Source organism: Camelina sativa, chromosome 9 (genome assembly GCF_030686135.1).
Source record: "Camelina sativa cultivar CO46 ecotype springtype chromosome 9, ASM3068613v1".
Classification (NCBI taxonomy): Eukaryota; Viridiplantae; Streptophyta; class Magnoliopsida; order Brassicales; family Brassicaceae; genus Camelina; species Camelina sativa.
Genome location: NC_141888.1, coordinates 2,098,736 through 2,121,057, shown reverse-complemented (window position 1 = coordinate 2,121,057; position 22,322 = coordinate 2,098,736). Strand labels below are relative to the sequence as shown.

The 22,322-nt window shown below is 31.0% G+C and overlaps 2 protein-coding genes and 1 long non-coding RNA gene across 9 annotated transcripts; 1 reads left to right on the top strand and 2 right to left on the bottom strand.

Annotated features, from left to right (window-relative positions):
- Positions 1-238: 238 nt before the first annotated feature.
- LOC104710198 (protein GAMETE CELL DEFECTIVE 1, mitochondrial) lies at positions 239-2,508 on the bottom strand. Its single transcript, XM_010426758.2, has 3 exons — positions 1,656-2,508; positions 749-938; positions 239-611 (listed from the first exon to the last, which is right to left on the bottom strand). Exons 1-3 carry the CDS (start codon positions 2,201-2,203, stop codon positions 417-419), a joined length of 933 nt encoding a protein of 310 aa, XP_010425060.2. The 5' UTR covers positions 2,204-2,508; the 3' UTR covers positions 239-416.
- Positions 2,509-2,690: 182 nt separating this feature from the next.
- LOC104710196 (F-box/kelch-repeat protein SKIP11) lies at positions 2,691-5,224 on the bottom strand. Of its 2 annotated transcripts, none has more exons than XM_010426756.3 (2): positions 4,935-5,224; positions 2,691-4,801 (listed from the first exon to the last, which is right to left on the bottom strand). In XM_010426756.3, exon 2 carries the CDS (start codon positions 4,459-4,461, stop codon positions 3,049-3,051), a length of 1,413 nt encoding a protein of 470 aa, XP_010425058.2. In that variant the 5' UTR covers positions 4,462-4,801; positions 4,935-5,224; the 3' UTR covers positions 2,691-3,048. The 2 variants fall into 2 exon arrangements, with proteins under 2 accessions (XP_010425058.2, XP_010425059.2); XM_010426757.3 differs by having other exon boundaries at positions 2,691-4,798; positions 4,935-5,189.
- A 4,444-nt stretch (positions 5,225-9,668) lies between these two features.
- Positions 9,669-12,864, top strand: LOC104710195 (uncharacterized). 6 transcript variants are annotated; one of them, XR_015566651.1, is made up of 8 exons: positions 9,669-9,813; positions 10,069-10,166; positions 10,250-10,321; positions 10,430-10,508; positions 10,670-10,796; positions 10,947-11,047; positions 11,196-11,320; positions 12,063-12,864. It is a non-coding gene; the product is annotated as an uncharacterized LOC104710195 (long non-coding RNA). The 6 variants fall into 6 exon arrangements; XR_015566650.1 differs by having other exon boundaries at positions 11,958-12,864; XR_754931.2 differs by having other exon boundaries at positions 9,680-9,813; positions 10,424-10,508.
- The last annotated feature ends 9,458 nt before the right edge of the window (positions 12,865-22,322 follow it).

Below are 22,322 nucleotides of genomic sequence, written 5' to 3'. Positions count from 1 at the left end.
TACCATTTTCTAAATCCATTTCAGTGACTGAAAAATATTGAACCCGTGAAACCTTATGCTGTCTCTTTGACAACACTTCCGAAAAAGCATTCTCTTCCGAGTTGCTAGACAAAATTTCAGACGAGTCTCCCTTAAACAAAGCCTATACTCAAACACATTTCTTTACAGTGTATTAATACCATAACAAAGCTAACGAATTTGACGAATAGACAGAATGTGGCATTCCGTCTTTTGATCATTGGCGACGAGCATGTTAAACTTATTTTAATAAACATATCCGATGGTACAAAATATTCAAGTAATTAAACTGACTAACCTGTTCGAGCAAAATTACAAAAAAGAAATTCTCACAATTGTTGTAGCTATCACTGTGACACAGATTTGAAATGATTTTCATGAACTCCTCTAATAGTCTTCTACCGCCGCTTCAAAGTAGTGAGGCTGCCCGTTTCTTCTTTGAAAGGCTGAGTTGACACATCCGATAAAGCTGGGAGCCTAGAAACACTTCCTTTCCCTTTTCTCGCATTTGGACCGATCACTTCGATCATGTATCTCCACCCATCAATCGGTCTTCTTCTACTGAATATGTGTTGCTTTATAAAACTCGCTATCTGCATGCACATCAATCAGAAAATTCAAGAGCATGGTGAAGAAATCTAAAAGAAAGTCTCAAGCATTTGAATCGTTTCTATTGGAAGTGATGAGACCAATGGGATCTCATTTGTATGAAGATTTGGTGTGGTGGTACCTGAAATTTGCAGAAGGCAGTCCGACGATCAAATTCTTGGAGAAGTATGTCTTCTTCTCTTTGTGACATTTCCCAGAGATTCCCATCTTGTTCCTTTGCTGTTGATTCCCAACCATCAGGCTTGTTCTTTAATTCAGATCCACTCGAAACCTCCAATTTGCCAAAATCATGGTCTACCGAGTCGAAAATCCTGAATGTTTTTAACCATCAAAAGATCAAAAATCGCCAACAACAAGTCAACCGATCGTCCAAACACCATCTTATATTATATAGATAACAAAGCATCCCAAGATAATTGAAACACCAAGATATCCCTATAGCAAAATATCTCTAACCGTTTAATATGAAACTTAAATAAACATACTTGATAGATTGTACACAAGAAAATCACAATCATTATTCAGGTCTTAGCTAAAAGTCTAAAACATGAATCACAGATTTCCAAAACATAAGCATGTAAGTCAAATTAACCAGAATTCCCAATAGCAGTCTCTCTAACGTTTGTTGTGAAACTCTTAGTACAATAATGAACATGCCAGAGAGATTGTACACAAGCAAATTCACAAATCCTGTTGAGGGATTCAGCTAAAACATTAATCACAGGTCTTCAAACATAAGCCATGTAAAATGATGATACTCTAAACGAACATAAGCTATAGAAGATTATCACAAGCAAAACACAAATCCGGTTCACGGATCTAGCTAAAACCTTAATCACAGAGCTTCAACCCTAAGCTTGTAAGGTAAAGCTTCAATCAAATCAACAGAAACCATCCTCAGAGCAATCTATAACTTTTAAATAGAACCATTTCAAGGATCAGCTAAACCACAGCCCTAGTAGTGAAGTGAAACGAGACTGATCAAACAAAAAACCCTAGAAATTAGGGGAAAAATCAGAAAACATTACTCAGAGCAACTATCAAGAAGCCGATCAATATCATCAGCTCCACCACCAGATCCAGAATCACCCAGTTTAGCTTCTTCCAATTTCTCAATCTCCTTAACCCACAAAGAAGCATGAACTCTTTGCTTCTTCAACCTATAGTCTTTCTTCATCGTCGCCAAACTATAAAGCGATGATGATGATGATGATTCTCCTCCATCATCATCAATCTTCACTTCTCTCTTCTCCGCTTTACCACTCTTCCCTCTCCTCTCGTCCCAATGCTCATTCATATCCTCCACGAACGCCTTCGCTTCCACATCGGTTTCTTCGATCTTCGCCGTCGAATCGAAGTTCACGTCTTTCTCCCATGGAGCTCGGCTCTTATCCGTGAGATCATCTGGCAGCCAAGCTGATTCCCAAGCGTCGTTCCATTTGTCTTCATCGTTTCGTGATTTCGTTGACATCAGATTGACGAGAATCGACGGGAGATTCGAACTTAAATGCGAAGAAATTGGATTTGCGGTGGTACTTCTTGTGATCAATCCTACTACACGATGAAGAGACTTCATCTTCTTCTTCCTCAGTTACGAAAATGGAAGAACAAAGCGAAGCGAGGATCAATGGCGTTTAGATTAGCATATCTCCCATAAACCCCAGCGAGATATTTAAGAGAAAAATGGGCCTTTACATTATAGGCCCAATTTAATAGTTGGGCTTTTCTTTAAAAACATCACTTTTTTTTTTTTTTTGCGTTGTTCTTATTGATATGACAAAAGAATGTGTAACTTGTAAGCTAGAGATGGAGATATCTTAGAGGACACAACTAGAAAGACATAACATTTGCCCCTCCTTACCCCAACAAAAAAACAAAAGTGACGCTTTCTTTTTTCTTGGTCGTCATAAAAATGAATGACAAACACTTAAGAAACCAACGTTGTAAAAGTAAAGTGAATCTAAACGATTCGACCTGTAAAAATAAATAAAAGGAAAGGTAAAGCAGAACAAAAATAGAAAAAGTAAGAACTATGAACAAAGGACCAAAAGATGGCTAGATTATTAGAAAGAAAGAAAAAAAAACATATTTGATTAAAATCACATACAACATTGTTAACCAGATCTGGCAAACTCTAAAAAAGCTTTCAACTTTTAACGAACTTATTGTAACCTGTTTCAGTTTTCTTTTTCTTTTTCTTTTTTGGAATCCACTTTTTCTGGTCTCTAAACAATACAGGGATGATTGTATTCAAATCGAAAAATTTGTAAGGAAAGAAAATAAGGAAGAAGAAGAAGCATAAAGGTTGGAGCTTGGGGACCTTCAACAATGGAGTCTTTCTTTTGACTGACTTGTGAGCTAACCCATCAACAAGAATCTGGAGGGTATTCAAATGGACAGTATTATAATTTGTGAGTTGTTTCAGCAACCCATCACCGCGCAATTGTACACGAAGTTGGGAGAATGTTTCCTGTCAAGCAATGTCCAATGTGGTGGACCGCCTTCACTCGGTATCCAAGAATTCAGCTCTATGAACCCACCTCCCGAGTACTTCGGTCCACCTATAACGATCAACCGCTCTCCACAAGCTCTGAAAGCAAGTCCCCATCCGTTAACCGAGCCAGCTCTTTCAGGCAATCTTCCAATAGTGAACCATTTCTTAGTCTCCTTATCATACTTCCTCACTTCCATATCAGCATGATCAGCAGCATACAATTGGTCATTTACAACAGCAACAAGAGGAGGTGCTTCTGCCGCTGGTGACATATCAGCTTGATCAGCACGGCTTCTTGGAGGCGACAAGTCAGGGACTTGAGTCCATTTCTTGGTCTCCAGATCATATTCTTCACCGCAGGTCAAGACTTTCGAATCAGCACCACCGATTCCTCCAATCACATAGAACTTCCCGTCCATGAAAACTCCCGAACACATCTTCCTCGGTTTGTTCATCCTCGGAAGAGTTATCCAGGTCTGAAGCTCAGAATTATACAACTCGGCAAAATCAAGAATCTTTCCCTGGGAGTCACAACCACCAGCGAATATAGCAATCTCTCCAAGGCTCGCGGATCCAAACAAACACCTAGGAGAGTTCATCTTCATACCAGAAGACCAAGAATTAGTCAGAAGGCTGTATCTGTATATTACATGAGAAGAAAAATCATCTTTTCCTAAGACAAGCAGGTCTGTCCCAACGGCCAGAGACTCCTTATCGGTACACATGAAGGTAACACTGGAAGGCATTGTTGGCAACTGCATCCACTTTCTCTCGACAGGATCGAACGCAACCCATTCCAAGAGCTGGCATGAGAAGTAAACCCAATGCTCAACAAACCCGTTCTGTCTCCTTAATCCATAAATCTCTCCAGTCTTCACCAAAGAACGGAAGTTCCGGTTCACAGAAGCAATTGAACCGTAATCAGACCTGGAGCAGCGGATCAAACAGTCTATGGAGTTGTCCCGACCAATCTCATTGATAAGAGAATGCGAATCAGATGAATCACCACCGTTTTCATTAGAATCAGATTGCTCTTGCTCCTGCCTCGATGATGAGCCGTCACCATTCACAGCATCTGCTTGCTCTTCCCCACTCAACGAATAGTCAGAAGAATCGCTATCGTACTTAATCGAGAAACCCATTAACTTAAGTGATTTGGTGTGTCTAATCTCACCAACAACCTCCTCCAAAGCTCGTTTACCATTAACGAGCTTAGTCTCAGAGACGACATCATCATCATCTGGATACATGTAAGACTTAGACCACTTGGATTCAGAAAGACGAGAGCTTGAGAAAACCCTTGAACTCAAACACGAATCTGGTGATCGATCTTCCAACATATCTCTTCCAACAATTTTGGCTCTTTAGATGATGATATGAAATCAGATCAATCCCGGAACCCGAATCAACAAGTCTTCAAATTTCGAATCCAAAACCATTCGTGATGGATTCAGATTGTAGAAGAATTGAATCCAAATCACCTAATTCAAAAATCAGTTCAGCAAGAACAAATCAACACACACACCCCCAAACACACGTAAAGTTTCCACCTTTACAAGATCCAGATCTCCAGATTCCAACCAATTTCACACAAAAAGAGAGGGGAAGACAAGAAAAAACCAAACCCGGAAACTCAAATCATCTTCTTCGATCCCCCGATCTGGTTCATGAATCCATCTGCTGAAGAAGAAAAAAAAAAAAAAAAAATTGATACTTTTTAAGATTAAACAAAAGAGGTTTGGTTTGGTTTGGTTGATTAATTAAACAGATTATAATAATTACGAAACAGAGATTGGAGGAAGAGAGGACTTACGAGATTTGGGATAGAAGAAGAAGATAGGAGAATTATAATAATTATAAATTATATAAAAGCTTTGAAAAAGAGCAGTTTCTGTTCTTCGCGTTTTCTTTCTTTCTTCTTCTTTCTCTCTATCGTCTCTTTTGATTCGCTCTGCGAATCAGAGTGAAGCTTTGGTTTCTCAGAGAGCTTCTCAAAGTTAAAAATCTTTGGGAGGAACAATTCTCTATTTTTCTCTCTCTTGTTTATTCCTCTTTTGTTAACTTTTTTTTCAATTTTAATATGCAAATTTTTTAAATGCAGTCAAATTTAATTTAATATTTTAATATTTTAATATATATTTAAAAACGGAACTGAATTAAATTAAATTATATAATATTTATTTAGTTCCTTTTTCATCAACCAATTATAAAAGTTGAAAAAAGAATAAAATACTAATTAGAGAACTAAAACTACTATGTCAATTATATTAGTTTTGGTTTTTCTTTTTCTTTTCCAAAACTTAGATGATTTGCTTTGGTTAGCTGTCAAAAAACTTTTAATTTTATTTTTGGGGTTAAAGAACAAAGAAAAGAGTTAGATTTGGTTTTTAATATCTTCTAAAAAGTAAAATCAGGAGACCTAAACGATTAGCCACCTTTAAATTACTACTTTTAATTTTTTTGTTTAGTTAGTAGAAAAGGCTTAATCTCCCCTTTAGTGACGTTTTTGGTCCAATTTGGTTTTTTAAAATAGTGATGAAGACGTTTTGATTCTGGATAATTGAAAAAAAAACACAAAAACATATATATTGATGGAAATAAATTGGATTGTGTGTATGTGTTAGCAGAATGAGGAAATCGGGAAAAAGAAACAATCTACTTTTCAGCGTTGAATGCAGATGGTTCAGAGTACTTCAGCTGTTAAATTTCAGTGGTCAAAAGGAATTTAATTTACTTGCAGAAGAAAAACAAAAAAAAAAGTTGTTTTACAAAATCCCACGTCATTGAATTTTATTATCTTTATATCTATTTCACATCCTTTATATCATGAAAGTACATTATATTTTCATACAAATTGACAAATGCTTGTATACGATCAGAATCATAATATAACTGATAAATACATAGAAAATAAATGTCAGTGACAAAAGGAAGTACCATTTCTTCTTTTACAAACAAAAAAAAAAGTACAATTTTTTCTATATCCAAATGTATTTGCATTATATTTGACGATTGTTGTTATATGGATATAGTCGGAAGCTTTTAACTATAAATTGTTATGATCAGAAATATATTATTTTTAAGATTACCGATTAATGACGTAATTAAACATGATGACGGAAAAAAACAGAAAAAAAGACCGTTATCAACTACCTAAACAAACAAAACGGTAGATAACTAACTTTTTTTGTTTGTTATTATTGGATCATAACTGACCGGCCCATTAGCCAAATCCTTATATTTATATTTTGAAGACATATATATTTATTAATTTAAAATTATAGAGTTGTATGATATTTTAATTATTTTAGCTTATAAATTTGGTTTTTTATTTTTATTATTTATTATTTTATAGTCAAATTTACTACTAAATAACATATTATTTTGATCCTCATTACAATATTTATACCATTATTTTTGTCAATTTTTTCAAAAAAATATATTTTAAAACTATTTTCTCCACAAAAGCTGAAAATTATTAACTATCTTAATTTAATGTGATACTATTGTTTTAAAAATCAGTATTTTATACCTTTTATATGACTATTTAGTTGATTAAAAATTGTCGTGGCATTTTAATTTCGACCAAATCGATTATCAAACAATAAGAAGTGTTTTTGTTTACACAATAGATTAATTTATTTTTATAATTTTCGTATAGAAATTGGTAGCTAGATATGAATCTTTTTATTCAAATGTTGTATTCCACAATTAACATCAGATATTTAACCTTTATATTACCTAGAAACAAATACAACGGGGATAACCAAAAATATTATCCTCAGGTATTTAATTAGCTGACTCTAAACCCTTTCCAAACTTAAAAGGTTACTAGCATTTTATGTGGTTCCATTAAACAACAATTTTAGTAGTACTATTTTGTTTTAACGAGTTTATTTACAGCATATTGTACGGGAAAGAGAATATTTGTTTCAGACTCACTGGAACAAAGCTAAGGGGATGTTAGAGGAATACGAGAAAGCTGGCGACGAGCAATCTAGGGGCCATGAAACACGTGCCTACGCACGTGAGGCTGTCTATATATTACATTATCATGTTACAATTATCATGTTTTTAGTTTTTACATGTTTCTAAGTCTTTTTATTATTACTATTTCGTCACCAGGTACCATTTTACTGGTTGGTTCGTTAATATAGCAGAATTTGTAAAATTATTTGATTCCAACTCCTGATTATGCTCCGTCAATTATAAGTTTAATTAGTATATAAATAAATATAAACACTTTAGGTTGCGCCGAAAGATTCTACCGTGCACTAATGGCCACTATTATCCAATGAAGAATGGGCACGTGTGAGTTGTCTGTGTGTGTAAGTCTTAATATGTCCATGTGAATTGTGAAGTATTATTGGACGGTGCTAAAGTGATTTTACGACTAATCTTAAAGATCCATCTTTAAACCAATCATCTCAATTTTTCTATTTACTATTGCTAGTCTATCCTTACTAAATTTCTCGTTAGTTATATAACTTTATATCATGAACTTAAAATCATATTGTCCCATGACATAGAGAACTGAAAAAAACTATTATGCGACAATACCAAAACCATGATGTCGAGAACAAATACCAACTATAGATTATTTTTGTTCTTGTGGTTGATCTTTATATACACACCCATCATTAACTAAAAACTATCTTTAAAATATTGTATTGAGCATTTGCGATAATCAACGAGTTTGATATAGAGAGAAAAAAAAAAGAAGAATTAATGTATTTATGACAAGACGACATATTCATTTTTTTTTAACAAGTTACAGTTTTCAGTTTATGTTATCTATTTTGGAGATAGTTTCACAAATCTAATGAGTTTAGAGTTAGATTTAAGGTTTCATAGTTTCACAAATCTATTTTTTAAACTTATAAATTTATCAGTCTTCTTTTGCTTATAGCTAGATGTAACTAAACATCATGTTTGTGCACCATATTTCTTGTGTTTTTTTTTTTTGTGGATTTCCATATTGTTTCCTTTTTACATAGGCTAATAACATTTTCAGTTTTAACATCTTAGCTGATCGCACAAAGAGCAAGACCATCTTAAACTATATATTAAATCACACAAGAACGTCTAAGAAAAAACAGATTTACGTTAAGATTATTTTCAAAAAAAAATTACAAACCAATATATGAACAAATCGGATTCGGACCCAAAAAAACAAACAAGATGATGTAATTTTTGTTGTTGTTGGGACAATTAAGGTGTTTCTTCTAGTTGCTTTTTAGATTTCCACTTTTTAAATGATTTAATGAAGTGAGTGGATATAAGAGTTCGTAAAAGAGCTGTCTCCACGTGACGTGATTCTTTTTAATTTCTTCACGTTCTTCCCACATTTCTATATCTATCTTTCAATTCGATGGTTACATTCTCATCTCTCAACATATGTATAATGACCATTATTTATATAAATTAACTTTAAACAGTTATACGTGAAAGCCCCATCCTTACGTATCTGTTAATCACAACTATCACCTATCGACAGAGAAAGACAAAATTGCCAACCAATCACTATTAATTGTTAGAAACACTATTTATTTAAATAACGCATATCTCTTTTTATTTTTTTTACAATATAGTATTTTTTATAAAGTATAAATTTTTGGATCTGTGGTTTGAGAAACGACGAATGAGTTATTTTTAGGCGTCAGCCATTCGACGCGCTCGGCGTTAAGGAGATGACGTGTTAAGTTATGGTACATATGTTTTTTTCTTCTCTTTGTTTTGGTCGTCATAGCCGCCGCGTTCAACACGTGCTCTTTGTAAAATGTACTTAATTACTAGTAGTAGTTTCATACTTACTAATCTTTAATTAACTTTTTTTTTCTTTAATTAACTTATTGATTAAACCTTTGATATATTTCCAATAACCCGAATCCGAAACCAACATTTGATAATAATGTTATTGCACAATATCATCACTCCCCAAGAAGAGCAGAGAAGATAGGGTAGCAAGGGAAGCTATATCATTTGAAAATTATGCTCCTAAGCTTTATTCTATAAAGCCTATTTGGTTAAATAATATAAGAGTTTAAGATGCAAATTGTAAGAACTTTGGTTAATGAATAGTTGATGTTGAGCCAAACAAAAAAAAGAGTAGAGAAGATTAAACTGAAGGTGTAAGGTTTAAAGTTTTTGGAGAAACCAAGTCAACGCTATCAAATTTTGTTTTGTGGTAAATTAGAAAGTAGTATGTTTTGTAATTAAGCTTCAGATTTTGGGAACAAACCCAAACACACATGCTATGTATACATAAGCAAGCAGTTATCCCTACTATTATTTTGAAACACAGTTTATGGACTAAACCTTTGTTTTGTAAGAAATTAAAAGAGTACGCCATTGGAGTTATAACCAAATATTCGATTTTTTTAAAGGGTAACGACGAAATTCCACACCCCCTCTAAACGGATAAACACGCGGGTCGAAATAACCCGGTAATCTAACCCGGTTTTATGTTATAATCTCAGTCGTTCATTGCCTAATTTTTTTAAAATCCTGACCGTATATTTTGAGATCTTTTTAATCTTAGTCGTCCATTACTCTGTCAATATTAAAATAAGAAACAAAACCCTAACCCGAAATTTCTTTTTCTCTGTCGCCTCTCTCTCCTTTAGCAGAAGAGTGGACGATGATGTTCTGGGATTGAGCTTCACCAAGGAGAAAGCAAAGGCAGCAAAGCAGTACGTAAAGATATCGACACTCTCTCTTTCTTTTTTTCTCCCTAATTGCTTCTTATTCTATTGTACGTCCACTAATAGATATGTAAGATCTATTTTGATTTCAAGTCATTGTTTGGGCGAAATTAGATCTTTTGAGCTTGATTCTCTCTCAATTTGAAAGGATAGTATGTTTGATTTTGAAACGATTAGGATGAGTATGATTTGTGATATTGTCGTTTGTTCATTGGATGTAGTTTTTTTATGATGATGATACAGGAGATTTCTTGCTATTTTGATCTGGAGCTTGGGAAAATCAAGACTAAACGTTTTGCTGCAAGAGAGTGTAATGGTGGACGACATGATTGGCACAACAGGTGAGTTATAAGTCTGTATCTTCTGCATATAAATTTGTAAACACTCTCCGTTCTGCTTAGATACTTATGTTTAAACATATTAGGAACCATAAGCAAAGGTGCGGCTCTGTCACTTATGCTTAAAGATAGCTTACGGATCTGATCCTCATACTGTGGTAAGTGTAATCTTATTGGCTTAGTGTTTGTAAACGTTTTGTTCGTAAAATTCATTTGTTTAACTTAAAAGAAGATATGAAAGTTTTATTTATGATGTTTAGGAACAGGAAGAGGTAGGTCAAAAACTTTATCCCAAACAAAAAGCGGGTCTTCTACTAATGTTTTTGATGAAGTTTGGAATCAATGGTGAGTATTGGATCTGTTGATGATGAAATTCAGTTAGTGATGTGAATTTCTTTAAGTTTGTTAGTCTTGGAAAGATTGATCGAATGAATAGTTATCATCATAATCACTTAAGATATTCCCCCACATTCTCACTATATTTGATGCTTTGTTCCTTTGAATAGGAAAAGCATGCGTTTTAAGAACTCAGTTTCGGATATGTTGATTTGGAGGTGATAGCTATACAACAGGTCAAGAGTTCAATTAAAGAGAGGTGTTGACATTGTTGTTAGAATCCTTGGTCGTATGAAGGTACGTTTCTCTCTCTCTCTCTCTCTTCTTATGCAAACATAAAAAATTGTAATTTAAAATTTTTAAATTTTGGTTGATATATGCATTTCTCCACTGAACGTCTTATATATGCTAAGTTGAGGTTCTCTTTTTACTTGCTGGTGGCTGTAGTGGATGCTTCAAATTCCTGGGGTAACCAGTTACATGGGATCCATTGGAAATGATAAATACAAAGAGGCAATGAAGAAGGATGTACAACAGCTGGTGTCAATGTAAGTTGATTCTCTGGTGTTTTTTTTTATTATTTGAGTCCATGTACAGCAGGTGGTTGGTTTCTCTATGAGGATAGTATAAAGTTATCGGTTATAGTAAAATTTCGTAATAACAGTAAATTAAGATGACATATGTTTTTTTTGTCAGGTTCACCATCATGAAGATGAGTCGTCATCAACCGGAACTTGCGGTATTTATGTTGTTAATGGAGAAAAATCTTTTCAATGGTCTTGGAAAACCAGCAGAAAAATTGAAATGATGCACTACGCTAAGTGAGTTTATTTTTGGTTGTTTTAAAAGTTATTGTAAGTTTGAAGCAATAATAGGTTGTTTGGTCTTAAAGTTAAGCTTAGATAGTAGCTATATTGTGCCTCTAAGATTAACCGCTGAACTCAAGATCAGAGATGATACTTCTCTATTCTGTTTTCCATATTATCCGCTCTGTACCTCAAAATTAGAATTTTAGTAATTTAGTCAGTTTTGTTTTCTAGAATTTTAAATGAGCTTTACCTTTATCAAAACTTTTTGAGATTTCCAACTGATGAAAGTATCATTAGCTTATCGATCTTGTGGTCACCGAGAGGTTTGCTCTACATGTGTCGTTCGTCTCCGTTTCGTCCTTAGGGATCCTATATGTTGTATCTGTAAGACCGAGTCTCCTATCTTCTTCGTCACCAAGGGTGATTAATCACTGTTTACTCTTCAATTGTATCTATGTTACCAATGTTATCGCAATTATCTTTTATTTTCATCTAATAATATAAAACTTTGGCTGAGATTATTTCTTCTATTACAATTACTTAAATAGTGAAGAACTTTTTGTAAATTTTTCAACTTTGTCTAACTCAATAGTTCATCTATGTCTCCCACTGAATTGCTGATAAGGGATTTTATGATTACAATTTGCAGGCATTGGGTGATTATACAAGGACAAAAAATGATTCTCCACATTGCTCTTCATTTGAAGTTACTGTTCTTTAACCATTTTTTTTCCTTATGATTATTCTCTTTCAGGTAAACTGTGTGACTGTGTTTCCCAGAAGTTTAGAAACGGATCATAGAGAGATGATGAATAACTCGGTGCTGCTTTGATTTATCTCAAGAGATTTTAGTTACTGTATAAGCTCTGTTATGCAATGGGATAGTTTGGAGGCGCTTGTGAAATTGTGGAAGAGAAGGATGATGAAGTAAGATTGCCAAAACATTCCGGGAGATATGGTAAATCTGTTATGGGATCATCGAGTAAAGATTCGGAGCAGAAGCCGCGAGAGTATCATGGCTCTCTTGAGTATGACATTGATAAGCTTTTTCAGTCTATTTCTGTGAAACCATCATCAACGAGGTTGATGAGTTCTTCTTTCCATCTTTGGAATGTTACTGTCAATCGGTGGGATGTGTTTTAGTCTTGATGATGTGAATAAGGATTTCTTCTTAGTCTAATGCAAGACTATTGTTGCTGGCCTAGAAGTTTTGTAGTGAATCATAGTTAGTTAAGGGGATAAAGGTGTAAAGCTGAGCTAGGTGAAAGTGTCACGGTATTGGTTGGCGATTAGGTCAGATGACTAAGCATATGTACTGTAAAAATTTCAATCTTTGATAAATTGCAGGCGATGGAAGGAAACAAACACATGAAGAGCATTGCCTGTTTGTTGAATCCTTTTTTACTTTATATGCTTAGCTTGAGCATAATGTTACGCATAAACTCTCTTCTTTTTCTGTAATTCCTAAGGTCCGATTGTACTTTCATTTACTTTGTACTCTATGTAGCTTTGAACCAAAAAGAACTTGATTATTTATTATTATCACACGTTACGAAGTGTTACGATTGTACTTTCGTTTAAGTACAATGTACTCTCTTCTTGACATGTAACATATGTTTTTTATGTATTATTTTCTAGCTCTAAATATATCTAATAAATTAGAAAGAGTGATTTATTCATATGTAAGCGGTATGAAGCAGACATACTATTTACTCACGCGAACGCATGACATATTTCATATTTGACATATTTAACAGTTTTACCTTGAGGCTTGAGCCACTTTAAAATGTACATTTTGGGGAAAATTAGAATGTATGTAGAAATCTTATCCCACATGTCAATCTTTTAAAATGTTTAAATCATTTAATTTGCATAAAAACGACAAAATTTCAGCCTATGCAAGTATATTAGAGGATACGAAATGCAACGGAAATGGACGGGATGAGACGTGAAGAGATGGGACAAGACGTGTTTCCTGTTCCAAAATCTAACTAAAATCAAAGTGAAATATGATATTCTAATTTAATAGCTCTAAGCAAACTATGAAAGATATTTTGATTAGTTTGAAAATATATAAGTAAATCACTTAACATTTTTAACAAACACGGGATGTGTTTGGTTTTTATGGATATCATAAAAACACTAAATAATTTCAACCAAAATCAAATCAAAAGATTTAAAAAACACTAAATAATTCCAACTGAAATCGAATCAAAAGACGGATTGAAAATCTTTAATCATAAGATTAATTTTTTCTTACAAATATACTCTTAATATAATCAGAAACATATTAATGTTTATGCACATAATTTCATATCAGAACATGTTAATAAAATTATGATTAAAATTTCAGTCTATTTGTGGAATTGCGATGAGAAATAGGGGAGAAATGACAGAAATGGGTAATTCATATAATAGAAAACATTGTACTTAAACGATTTTCAAAAAATAGTTGAGTATATTTCATGTAAAGAACTACTTTGAGACTGGTATTTTGAAAATATTTTGAGATTTTTTGAGAATTAGAATTTCTACTAACTATATAAATTAAACATTCAAATGGAAATACATGTATTTTGTCTAAATTTCTTAGCTAAAATTCAATAATACCATTATTTTATGGGTAATTATTTAAAAGAGAATGGTTATGGGACATAAAATTTCTAACGGGATGGATCGGGACGGGATGGGATGGGATGGGACTGGACAAGATTTAACACCCTGTAACAAGATTATTTCAACATTTTCAACAAACATGAGTTGTGCTTGATTAGTATGAATGTATTGTAAGAAAATTTATATTTTCAGCTGATGAAAATGATGATAATGTTTATTTTCGGTATTGATTGTGGTATTCTACATATACACTAAAATATTGAAAACACCGTAAAAGAATAGCCAACTAATTTTTATGGAAAATACTAATATTATACAATTAAAAATTTTAAAGGGTTTATTATTTAACTTAATATATGTTTTATCACTGTTTTTGAAGTAATTTAATTTACTAATTAAGTACATATACTTTAAGAAACAATAATTAAATTTTGAGAAAAAATCCGGTCTATTTATAGTAGTAAGACAAGAAATAATATAGATAAACTGAAACGGGTAAGTCGAATAATGAAAAAAAAAAATTGAACATTTTTTTAAAGGGACATAAATTTTGGATAAAAGTATGAAATAAAAATATAGGTAGAAAAATTCAAAGGTCAAGCTTTCACTAATTTGGATAAGGATTGACTATGCAACATGTGATTAACCACTTTGGAACGAGCACATAGAAAATTTTGGTATTTTTGAAAACAATTATATAGTTTTTGAAATTATATTTTTTTTGGATAATAATCAATGGAGAACTCTGGTATCCCGTCTAAATTTCTTACCCAATCTCTTTTAATAAATATTGTCTAACGAGAAATTATTTAAAAGAGAAAAAACATAAGACAAAAAAAAAGCTGATGGATACAGGATGAGACGAGAGACGGGATGAGACGAGATAGGACGAAAGGAGATAAAACGGGACACCAAGAGATGGGTTGGGACGGGACGTGTTTCCTGTTCCAAACTAAATACGTCTAAGTTTAAATTTTAATAATTTACAAGAAAATAGCTTACATGTGCTATAACGTCCGGGTTAATATAATTCTTAGTCATTTTACGAATTTAAAATTTATATTAAAATGTTTTGTCCAGTCATCTGTGCCAGAGGTAATCAGACAGATGTATACGATGTGAAGTAGAGGATAGAGATTAGAGGTAATTAGATATGAATGGAAGGGAGTATGTGTCACAGTCAATATCGTGCTCACTTAAATTAAATGTCAAAAATAAGTACATAGTACCAATAATTTGTTGAAAATGTGTAATAATCTGAATATAACTAATACAGTATTATTAATTTCAAATTATAATAAACATATTAGCCCGTGCAGTAGCACGGGTTACTACCTAGTATCTTCATGAAATTAACAACATTAATAGTGTTGTTTTAAAATTGATAGATTAATTTTTATGTCATGTTACGAAACCGAAAAACCTAAGACGTGGGTTCGATATTTTGTTATAAAATATGTCAAGATATCTTATAATTTTGATGAATTATTTGAATGATTGATCTATGTATTATTTACGACCAACCTACTTTTATATTTAACTAGGTTGAGTCTCGTGCGTTGCACGAGATTATTATATTAATTTGTTTTCTGGTTAAAAGTCATTAAGAATAAATTAATTTTTTTTTAAAAATTTCGAGAGACTTTACAATTTGAAGATCGTACCAATAAAGTTTATTTGTATCGAGAAACTTTGTTTTTTTTGTTAAAAGTTATTAGGTTTTGGAATTGTTTTATTTGTATTCATTAACTATATAGTTAATGTTAAATGATCAATTTATCCTTTTCTAAATTATGAACAATTTCAAAAACCTTTTTAAAAGTTTAAATTATTATATTATTTATGTTTTTATTGAATTTTAAATAGTATTATAGTTTATACTATTTGTATTCTATAATTAGGACATGTTATTTTGTGATTGCAAAATAGAGTGTCGATATTTTGAGTTCCTCGTAGATCTTGAAGACAAGTTGATTGTTATTTCTAGGTCTTAAATTACTGCTTCCACATCAAGTGTTCTTGTTGCATTGGATTGTAGTATTCGCTTTCAAAGAAGACGTTGAGTGGTTGTGGGTTAGCTGGTCCAAATGATAGGATAGATGCGTGTATAAAATCTATCAAATTATTCATGAAAGGTAATACAAAAATTGGTTATGTTTATGAAATGTGGATTGTTGGAATATGAGATTGTGTAGCTGATGTTGTTTTTTTGTCGATATTTGAGCTTTATATTAAAGTGTGAGTTTAGAAGAGTTTAGACATTACTATATTTTATGGAAATCTTTGGTAATTTAGTTTGGGGATAAGAATAAGGTAGGACTTCAATTAAGCATAGATGCCATTAGAGAAAACTTTTTAATTTTAAAATCTAAGATAGTTGTATGTAAGTTGTAATAGGTTGATTATGAAAATGTTTGTTTTAGGGATAATAGAGATGTATCTTCAAAAAACAAATGTAAGATATATATCATATTGTATCTAAAGTTAAAATTTACAATTAAGCTTTTCTAATAATATTAAATTTTGTTTTTTTTTGACACATACAACAATAACAACCAACAAAGAAAAACACAAAAAATGTATAATATTTAAGAAAGAGTGAAAGAGCATGAGAAAATGAGTATTCATAGGATGGGAAGTCATGGGAGTTATAATTTAGAAACAAAAAGTATGGGAGTTAATTGTAATTTATTATTTGTTGAAAAAAATTGAATAGAGAAATAAAGTTAATACAAATTTATTTTATTTCAGTTTTAATATAAGTGTGAGTTAAATGTATATGATAAAATGTGTTTTATTTATGGTTTAATTTGAAATAATTTTATCAACTAACTAACTCCGAATCAACCTCCAGCTCAAGCCGTGTTACTCTCTGTTCCCAAGCAATATGGAGACCGTAATACACTCCCCATAACTCCGCTAAAGGCGCAGAACAAATTTCTATGTTCAAAGCAAAACATCTGCACCATTGCCCCATCCTATCTCGCAGTACTCCTCCAGCTGTGGCCAGACCCGGATTCTCATGTGAAGCCCCGTAAGTGTTCGGCTTCACCCATCCATCACCCGGAGGTTTCCAACAGATCATTCATTCCACTTGTTCACCCCCGCGGTTTCCTACCTGAGCAGCCTTATAAGCAGATTCCACTTCTTTTGCCATACTTTTAACAAACTTCACTTTGTCCCTGTACTTGCTCACTTCGCCAAAAACATGCGAACATCTCTACTTAATAATATTTAATTTGTTTTTTTTAACACAAACAACAATAACCAACTAACCAACCAACAAAAAATCGCAAAAAAATTATAATAGTTAAGATGAAGTGAAAGAGAATGAGAGAATGAAAAATGAGTATTTATGGAATGGGAAGTGATGAGAGTTATAGTTTTGAAACTAAAAAGTATGAGAGTTAATTCTAATTTATTGTGTGTTGAATAAAATTGAGTGGAGAAATAAAGTTAATGCAAATTTATTTTATTTCAGCTTTAATATTAAAGTGTGAGTTAAATGTATATGATTAAATGTGTTTAATTTATAGTTTAATTGGAAATAATTTTATCAATTTTATATTAAAGTGTGAGTTAAATTTATATGATTGAATGTATTTTATTTGTGGTTGCATTAGAAATAGTTTTTTAGTTTCATATGACAAAATATGTGTTATTTATGGTTTAATTGGAAATATTTATATCTTATTTCAATTGTAATACTAAAGTATGAGTTAAATGTATATGATTAAATGTGTTTTATTTATTGTTTTGATTGAACCGTTTTAGCTTTATATTAAAGGGTGAGTTAAATTTAAATGATTGAATGTGTTTTATTTGTGGTTTAATTGGAAATGTTTTTTTCAGTTTTATATTAAATTTTGAGTTAAATATATAAGATAAAATGTGTTTTACTTATGGTTTAATTGAATTTTCTTTTAAGGTTTCTATTAAAGTTTTAATTTTAAAGTGTATGATTAAATGTTTTATTTTTGGATTAATTGAAAATATATTTTTTTAGTTTTACATTTAAAGTGTGAGTTATATTTATTTAATTTAATATGTTTTATTGGTAGTTTAGTTAAATTTTTGGTGAATAAGTTTTTTGGACAAGTGTTAGTTTTACAGTAGTTGTGGAAGAAAGTTTTAGGAGGTATCCTACTTTATTATATAAGAAAGTTTAATTTTAAAGTGTAAGATTAAATGACTTATTTGTGGATTAATTGAAAATATATTTTTTTAGTTTTATGTTTAAAGTGTGAGTTATATGTATTTGATTAAATGTGTTTTATTGGTAGTTTAGTTAAAATTTTGGTGAACAAGTTTTTTGGACAGATGTCAGTTTTATAGTTGCCATATGTCAAGCTGTGAAAGAATGGAGATGTCGAGATTCCCTTCGACTCGGCTGATTCAAAATCTCGCAGAATTGAACAGATAAGGGGGGAAGGGGTGGGGAAGAGAGAGATGCGAGGAAGAGGAGAAGTCGGAAGTCATAGATTCTGTCGGTTTTTATTCGAGAAGTCGACAAAATTATGTGGCCCATTAATGATTTACATATCAATTGGCTTAAACATGAGATAAAACATTATTAAAAAAAACAGAGAATTCAGAAGTGCCACGTGGCAGATAGATAGAGCTTGTTAGAGGTGTAACCCTACTTTATTATATTAGTATATAATAAAGTAGGTTTACACCCTCTAAGAAGCTCTATCTATCTTCCACGTGGCACCTCTGAATCTTCTGTTTTTTTTCTAATGTTTTTCATGTTTAAGTCAATCAGTAATGGACTGTAAATGGTTAATGGGCCACATAATTTTCTCGACTTCTCAAAGAGAATTCAGAAGTGCCACGTGGCAGATAGATAGAGCTTGTTAGAGGTATAACCCTACTTTATTATATTAGTATATAATAAAGTAGGTTTACACCCTCTAAGAAGCTCTATCTATCTTCCACGTGGCACCTCTGAATCTTCTGTTTTTTTTTCTAATGTTTTTCATGTTTAAGTCAATCAGTAATGGACTGTAAATGGTTAATGGGCCACATAATTTTCTCGACTTCTCAAAATGTGATTCAACAAATAAATATAATCTAATTAAGTTATCTATAAAACACTTTTTATCAAATAAATGTAATTAACACTTTAAATATAAAACAATATATATATATATATATATATTCAATTAATCTAAAAATATGACATTTAATCATATAGATTGAAATCAAAATTTTATATAAAACCAAAAAAAGTAATGGGCTGTAAATGGTTAATGGGCCGCATAATTTTCTCGACTTCTCAAAATGTGATTCAACAAAAAAATATAATCTAATTAAATTATCTATAAAAAACTTTTTATCAAATAAATGTAATTAACACTTTAAATATTAAACAAAATATATATAGATTCAATTAATCTAAAAATATGACATTTAATTATATAGATTGAAATCAAACTTTAATATAAAACCAAAAAAATATTTCTAATTAAACCATAAATAAAACACATTTTGTCACTGAATAAAATATATTTTCAATTAAACCACAAATAAAACACTTTTAATCATATAACTTTAACTCACACTTTAATATAAAGCCAAAATAAATCAATTAAAACATAAATAAAAGGCATTTAATCATATACATTTAACTCACAATTTAATATTAAAACTGAAATAAAATAAATTAACATTAACTATATTTCTCTACTCAGTTTTATTCAGCACATAATAAATTGCAATTAACTCTCATACTTTCGGTTTCTAAATTGTAACTCATGACTTCTCATCCTATGAATACTCATTTTCTCATTCTCTTTCACTCTTTCTTAAATATTATACATTTTTGTGTTTTTTTTTTGTTTGTTGATTGTTATTGTTGTATGTGTTAATAAAAACAAAAGTTAATATTATTAGAAAATCTTAATTCTAACTTTTAACTTTAGATACTGTATGATATGTATCATACAATAATTTTTGTTTGGAAAATCTATCTCTACTGTCCCTAAAACAAACATTTTCAGAATCAACCTATTACAACTTACATACAGTTATCTTAGATTTTAAAATCAAAAAGTTGTTTCTAATGGCATATATGCTTAATTGAAATCTTACCTTACTCTTATATCCAAAATAAATTACCAAAGATTTCCATAAAATATTGTAATGTCTAAACTCTCCTACACCATAAGCAACACATCCACTTCTAAATCCTAACAGATCAAGAACCGATGCTCTATTAGGTGATTTAGTCTCATATTTAAAATAGATTTTATATAATAAAGTAGGGAACCACTCCTAAAATTTTATTTTAGAGACTGTCACATAAGCAATTGAGAGACTGCCACTTATCCAAATTTATGTTATTTTTTTTTGCATTAAAGTAATCTTTTAAAATGTTTAAAGTTATAACTAAATCAAAAACAAAATTAAGTAAATAAATGAAATTTTAAAAGAATAAAAACAACATTATGATTTTTTTAGTAATAATAATATGTTTAATAGTCCTTGGGATTAAGAGGACAAAATTGAATTCACATTCATGTCAATAAATTATTCATTTGTTACACCACCTACACACAATAGCTACAAACTGATAGAATTAAACTCGATTCATTGAAAAGTAAATTACAATATTTGCCAAAACAATATACAACCCATAAAATACTAAAAATATATAACAACTAATAACACCATTATCAAGTAAGATAAACAAAAATAATAATTACAATTAATATTCAAAACCAAGACAAATAAATTTTATAAACAAAAAAACATGAAAAGCATAAAACAAAAGACACCCTTTCAGGTAAAAAAATAATTCAATTGCACGAATAGAATGAGAGCAAAACCAAACTTAATAATAGAACAGTAACGTGTTTGTTTTTTGCTTCGTAATCAAATTGTATGCTTAAATTAGACACTGAGTTTTGAAGGGTCAAATTGATTACGCAATAATAAAAACTAAATATATCAATATTCTTAACAACACAAAACAAATCAACGATAATATTAAAATTTAATACAAAGAATATTGACAATTAAATGAGATATAATTACAGTAACAAATAATAACATTTCTCTACAAATAAGTATACCAAATGCATGACAAAAAAATCAAACGACTACGGAAGCAAATCTTATCTCAAGAACAAAACCCAAATTGATTACATACTATATGCAAGCAATACAACCACACAACCAACTCCTGCTGAAAATCAAACAAGTATACATGACAAGAAAGCAACATGAGCTACACAATCTCTTTCTCCAAAGGCCACATACTACAACCAAATGAGTCATAAACATGAGATATGGCGCCAATTAAGCCAGGATCTTATATAATATGAGAAGGTTTTTCTCAACTTTTTCTAAAGACATGACATTTGGCATGCTGTCTATCTAACACATAACATTTGGCAATCAATCAAAATTTAAATAATTTATCTATATTTACTAAAACCAACTTAATTTAAAATAAAAAATTTATACTTTAACCAAATAAAACAATATATAATCCGTATAAAATATCACAAATACAAAAATTTTAAAAGTATTAAGTAAAGTTATTAAGTAAATATGAAAACTATAATTAGAGTTTTAAACTTTATTTACAATAAATCATTATTCAAATATTAGAATCAAACAAAAATATTAACAATAAAATATAAATATATTTGTTTTTGGGCTGGTCTGAGTCCTATCGGGTTGAGCCAAAAAACTCTATAGCCCGAACCCAATTTTTTTAAAATATATATATATTTAAGCCCGATCATGATGTTTTTCAGGACAGGGCAGGGCCAGCCCACGGGCTTTGGCCCTAATTGACATGCCTAGATCTTACCAATTTTTTTCTATAAAAGAAAAATTTATTCCGTTTTTCATAAAGTTAGAATTCAATCCCTAATTACTCTCCTTTTAAAATAATTTCCACTTATTATTATTTAATTTCAGTCATTAGGTTCCTTATAAAGAATTATATTATTTTTATATATCTTTTCAAATTTCGATAGGTATTCTTGAATATTTTTTAATTTTCTTTTTGTAGGTTATCATGTTGGTTGTTCACATTAATATTACACTACGTAATAACCCGCACTATGTGCGGGATAAATTGATTTAAACAAAATATTATGAGTAAAAATAATATAGATATAAATGAAGGTTTCTTGTCTATATTCGGTTTTTACATATCAATTGGCTTAAACATGAGATAAAACATTATTAAAAAAAAATAGAGAATTCAGAAGTGCCACGTGGCAGATAGATAGAGTTTGTTAGAAGTGTAACCCTACTTTATTATATTAGATTACTACTAGTATTATTTTATAGCACTGCACAAACAAACCAAATACACCATAACAACTAAAACAAATCTAGAACGTGGAGTTTCACACCATAACTAACAACTCAACTCAAA

What these genes read in the sequence shown, in the direction of transcription:
- LOC104710198 (XM_010426758.2), bottom strand. Translation starts at nt 2,203, where the DNA reads ATGAAGTCTCTTCATCGTGTAGTAGGATTGATCACAAGAAGTACCACC. An exon ending in CTTCTTGATAGTTGCTCTGA is followed by an intron (nt 939 to 1,655) that starts GTAATGTTTTCT and finishes AAAAACATTCAG; the next exon opens with GATTTTCGACTCGGTAGACC. An exon ending in CTGCCTTCTGCAAATTTCAG is followed by an intron (nt 612 to 748) that starts GTACCACCACAC and finishes ATGTGCATGCAG; the next exon opens with ATAGCGAGTTTTATAAAGCA.
- LOC104710196 (XM_010426756.3), bottom strand. Translation starts at nt 4,461, where the DNA reads ATGTTGGAAGATCGATCACCAGATTCGTGTTTGAGTTCAAGGGTTTTC.